Genomic DNA, 5,577 nt, shown 5'->3' on the forward strand with positions numbered 1-5,577 from the left:
AAAATTAGCCAGTGGTGGAGAGGGCCTGTAATCCCAGCTACTCAGGAGGCTGAGGCAGGAGAATCACTTGAACCCAGGACACAGAGGTTGCAGTGAGCCGAGATTGTGCCACTACACTCCAGCCTGGGCAACTGAGAGAGACCCTGTCTGAAAAACAAAAAAGGAAGGAAGGAAAGAAGGAAGGAAGGAAGGAAGGAAGGAAGGAAGGAAGGAAGGAAGGAAGGAAGGGAGGGAGGGAAGCAAGGAGGCTAAAATAAGATAATGAAAGATCCAATTTATTCTTATAAGTTTTTATTCATTTAGTCAACAGTAGTTTTTTAGGTACAGCTTCTTCCAGCCTTTCAGACTACATGTCATTTTGATTGGCTGGAATCACAATTGGCCTAAACAATATTGCTTCCTCTCATCTGCCCTAGTCTTTCATGTTGTTGGACAACTGAGAAAGTATCATATTTCCAGAACACTATCATCATAACTGCCACCTGTCCTTTTGCACCAATGTGGAACGAGCTGTTTGTACCTTTCCACATTAAATCTAGGAGCTGTCAATACATGTCATTTTGATTACGTTTGGGAACTTAAAAGACTCGACATCTATCTACACATTTGTAAAGCAGCAAGGCTTGGGACAATGGCAGACAAGCTGGTGGTTCCCAGCTTTGAGCAGATTCTCACATTGTACTTCTGGAAGTCCCTAGGCTTTTTCCAGCTTTAGTGGAGCTACTCCAAATGCAGGTGCACAAGGAGGGCTCCAAAAACCACCACCATCTTTTCCAGCCATATCTTCATGAAAGATGAGGAGTTGAGTCTAAGTGCCTCCACACCCCCCCATATTTGCATCTGAACTGATGGCATAAGGGAGGGAGGACTAGGGAAAGGAATGGCCAGAGAGGGTAGTGCACATGCCCACTGGGATTTTAAAAAATGTCTTCTCTAAGAACAAGCTGCTAATCATCAACCCTGAAGTCCTGAGGCCACATGAAATAACATAAGAGGAAACCTCTAACACGTTTCCTCCATCTATTCTTTTATGTTTTAGAGGTTCTTCCTACAATAAAAGTGATTATGCATAGTCCACAGAGGACCTGAGAAAAGAGCCAGAGCTGGACAAGGCAATGTAGACACCTCCAGCGTTCCCATTCTTGCCCACTGCCTGGCTCTTTGCACCTCTTTTGACCATTTCGTCATCTGGAGGGCACATTCTGCCTACGCCCCACCCCCAACACACACAGGCGTAAGACATCCATGTTTAATGGTGCTCTTCTCTAAATTACTCCATCAGGCTCCTTACAACTCCCTGAGTAGACTTTTTTCTTTCTTTTCACCTTGTTTAGAGAAGCGCCTTAATTGTTCCTATAGACACCTGAAAGAGTTATTTATGGAAGGAAGATGAACCCCCTTTTTATGGCAGCCACTCTGCTAGGCATGTATTATTTTATTTCTCTTCCATAATGTAAGGAGACAGGTATTACCATTCCTGTTAGAGAAGGAGAACCTAAGACTCACAGAAGCAACACATGTAGCTGAGAACTTACATGTGCAGGCCCTGTGTCCAGTGCTTTAGATGAAATACCCTACAGGCCCTTAACAAGTACTTGGCGAATAAATGAACAAACGAACTCAGCTAATGAACCACAAACTCAAGGTGAGTACTATCATCATACCCATTTCACAGATGACCAAACAGACTCAGTGTTCATCAGTTAGACTGCACAATATCTACTAGTAGTAATCATTGGAGATGGGATTTAAATCTAGCCCTGTCTGGCAGGAAGTCAAGATTCTTTCCATTCCACTATGCTGTGTCTAAAGGAAACAACTAGAAACAAGGTTTCTATAAACCACTGCCCCCTTTCTAAACACTAATTTAAACTTTTGTAGGAGGTCACAGTGAGATTGCCTTTCCCTCACAGCACAGTCAGAATTCACATCTGAAACAGGGAATTAGAAAATCACAAAGCATCAACTGGTTGGGAGAATAAAAAAGAACATCATGAAACATTACCTAATTGTTTAGTAATGTTGTCATGCATTGTCCAAAATTGGCCTGGAACAAGAGTACAGCCAAGGAGAGGAACATAAACAGATCTTGCACTGGGATGAGCAATCTCATTTCTAGCCTTTCTGATTCATATGAGAGATGGGGACATTCAAAGTGAACTTCAGGACTGCCATGGGCCACGCACACATACTCAAGGAGAGAAAGAGCCATTGAAGGGTCAAGGCTGAAAGAATATTTACACAAGAACTCCAGCAGGGAATTAAAATGTACCGTATGTTTTTGCCTTTCAAAGCATGATTCCCTTTCCTGTTTTTGTTATTCTGAAATTAAAAACATTTGGCCGGTGTGCCAGGCAGCAAAAGCAGCAGACATCCCAGGTCACCAACACCCCTCATGCCAGGCCAGAGAAGGCAATCAAAACATCTCTGACTTCAGATCATGGCTAGGCTTTGGGCTTGACAACAAATTAATGTATCACCATTACATATGATGGCTCAATGGGATCCTAGCAAAGTTAAAAAAAAAAAAAAAAACCCACGAGAACCAGAAACGATTACTTTAAAATTAAAATATGTGTGCTAGTGGTTTTGCCTGCTGCCTCTGGTGAGTGCTTTTACATGACGTTGCCAAGGGAACTGTTGGCTTTGCTCACTGTGGTATCACATGGAAGGTGCCATGAATGAATGAATAATACCAAAACCAAGGGCATCCCTCTCCCAAAATACTGAAAACATAAAACCCACTTCAACTTATTCAGTGCAGGTACTAAAAGAGAAATTGGCCAAAAAAAAATTTAAAGACGATGCACAAAAATTTGAGCCCACAAAAGAGATACTAAAGAGATAATTATCTTCTTAAAAAATAGGGAGGAGGATTTTTCTTTAACTTTCAATAATTCAGTCAAATAGTTATTGCCTAAGTATATTTGAGATAAGATTTACTTTACCAAGTTTCAACATTCAACTTTTGAGGAAACCAGCTGCTGTTTGCCCATCAAGCCAATGGGCTAAGCCTTGTGCGTACATCTCTATTAACTAGAGGGCCTTGGGAACTAGCTGGAGTAGACTTGTCCAGCATGATTTCACTGACTTCGCAGTTACTGTGATTCTTCTATCAGTGTTTCACACTTAGGAGTTGGAAGCAAGCAAAAAGACATGCCAATATTTTGTATTTGACTCAAAAAGAAAAGTCAATGATGTGAGCCGGGGTCAGCCTAATTTCCCATACTTTCTCTAAGTACCTAACTCCATAATAAAAGCTGATATTCGGAACTGTGACACTGAGGTCCTTGTGGGATGCTCATTATGAAGGCTTAATTGTGTTCATTACTTAACACTTACTATTAGTGGAAAGCATACTAATGTTTTTCAGGAATTTCACAAATGAGGGAGCTGGGGTTCAGAGAGGTTAGGGGACTTGCCAAAGGTCACAGTGGGATTACCTGGACTCAGACCTGGGTCTGTCTTAATCTGAGGCCATGTTTTAACGACCACACCTATTTTATAGGAGCATCCTATTTTGCAAAGTGAAAAATAATTGACAAAGCTTAGAGAGTCCAAAGAGGCAGAAACTCTAAAAATAACACATATAAGCACAGCTTAAATTGCTGTCATTCATCTAAACAAAACAAAAGACATACTCAACCAACTTACAATAATTTTCAGGCTTCCCTTAACATCAAAAGATTTGATCACCCAGTTGACAGACTTTTTGCACTTCAAGATCAGGATGAGATTTTTGACCACCTCAAGATCCTCTTGAGAAGGTCTTATATCAATTGTTATATCCACCTGGAAAGCACTGTGAATGGAAAACAAAGGCAAAGTTAAGACCTACATGCCAGAAAGTTGCAACTATCTCCCCTCTTCCAAGTCTTCATGTTTCTAGTGTCTGGCCAGTTGATTAAAAAGCTGGAGTTGATCCCAGGCCAATGACATGTGCAAAACAGATTGTTATTGCACACATAACAAAATTATTTTACATAACAATAGAAACATATGCTTGCTGATAATTAGTCACTAAAGTTCTTCTCATCTTTGGTGGAAAAGAGGTGGTTACTTAATGCAGCCACTGTTTGAAATGGACTTGAACGAACCAGAAGAGTTTACTTTTGAAGCAGTATTGTTGCTTTTTCAACCTTTAACACCTTCGATGTACAGGATTCCCATTTGGCTATATGCTCAAATTCCTTCAAAACCGAAGTAGGTGGCAGTTTCGTGAGTTGTGGGAGGGTGGTGTGGGTAGAAGGGAAGCATGGTGGTAAAAAAAAAAAAATTAGGAAACTTCAGAGTAAAATAAAAGACAAAAGGCTAAAGAATTTCTTGATTTATATAAGGTTTGCTTAAGTCATTAACAATTGCTACAGAATCATATCTGCATTTACTTTCCCAAACTTCTGGATATAAGGTTATTAAAATAAAGAAAACAGATGGTCAACCAAGTGATTACTGGAAAATTGATGAACACAACCCAAACTTCTAAGAATTCGTATAAAAGAGAATTTTTTACTAAACAATAACATCCCTGTCGTTCTGAATTTAAGGGAACAGTCTTTCTTTCCATCTCAGCTTTACACACTTGTAAATCATAAAAAGGATGGTATACTCCAATGAAGCCTCAGGTCTGACACTGAGGCACATTCACCAGACTGCTCCTACTCCCATTCCCTTTTCACTTTCCACAAAATTCTTCAAGTGGACAGAGTGGAATCTTACCAAAACTGATCTGAGGCTTACACACTTTTAAAGTCAAACACTGATTAGAATTTTAACCTCGAAATCCCTCTACAATATAAATTTTTAAGTCACTAGTCCAGATTCAAAGGAAGGAGGTTGAAATGCAGGCTAACGTGGGAAAAGAACCTACTTTTTCTCCTTTTTCTTTTTTTTAAATTCCCTAATTATTCTTGATAGGGAGGGTCGAATTTCCAGTCCAGTGGTAAGAAGCTGAGAGGGAGAACAAGCGCACAAGAGAGGCAATTTCTATCAAATGGCTCTTTGGTATGTCCCTATGAAGGGCCACTCCAGCATACACACACACACACACACACACACACACACCAAGCACACAAGGGAGAGGCAAGCTCTATCGAATGGCTCTTTGGTATGTCACCATGGAGGGCCACTCCAGTACACATGTGCGTGCACACACACACACACAGATTTAAAGCAAACAGCTCTGAGGGCCTAAGTGCTCTGAGGACACCATAAACAGAGCTTTATTAAAAACAAAGGTTACTAAGATGATAATTATATTAATAGCGTATATTTTGTAATTTTTCTATCAGGGATAACCTTAGTCAGAGGTGATAAAGACGGAGCAAGAGTGACTGTGTCCTGTAATTAACACCCAGAAGTTCAGAACAGGTTTCAGGAATTCATCTGAAATATCTGGGATCTAGGGACAGATGCAGAATATAAAATATACCACCGGTGCTTTTACTCTCTTCTTCAAGGCTTCGGTGAAACACATCTGACGAAACACACCTGAAGCATCAATGGCTCCCTTCCCTCCCGCGTGAAGCATCAATGGCTCCCTTCCCTCCCGCGTGAAGCATCAATGGCTCCCTTCCCTCC

The 5,577-nt window shown here is 40.8% G+C and overlaps 1 protein-coding gene across 4 annotated transcripts in view; it reads right to left on the bottom strand.

Moving 5' to 3' along the window:
• Window positions 1-5,577, bottom strand: part of TGFBR3 (transforming growth factor, beta receptor III) — a 243,470-nt gene that overhangs the window by 43,663 nt on the left and 194,230 nt on the right. For all 4 annotated transcript variants that reach the window (XM_011939966.1, XM_011939965.1, XM_011939964.1 and 1 more), the window contains one exon: window positions 3,655-3,802. In XM_011939966.1, the coding sequence (XP_011795356.1) occupies window positions 3,655-3,802 (148 nt within the window). The remainder of the gene's footprint in view (window positions 1-3,654; window positions 3,803-5,577) is intronic.

This window comes from Colobus angolensis, unplaced genomic scaffold (genome assembly GCF_000951035.1).
Source record: "Colobus angolensis palliatus isolate OR3802 unplaced genomic scaffold, Cang.pa_1.0 Scaffold186, whole genome shotgun sequence".
Classification (NCBI taxonomy): Eukaryota; Metazoa; Chordata; class Mammalia; order Primates; family Cercopithecidae; genus Colobus; species Colobus angolensis.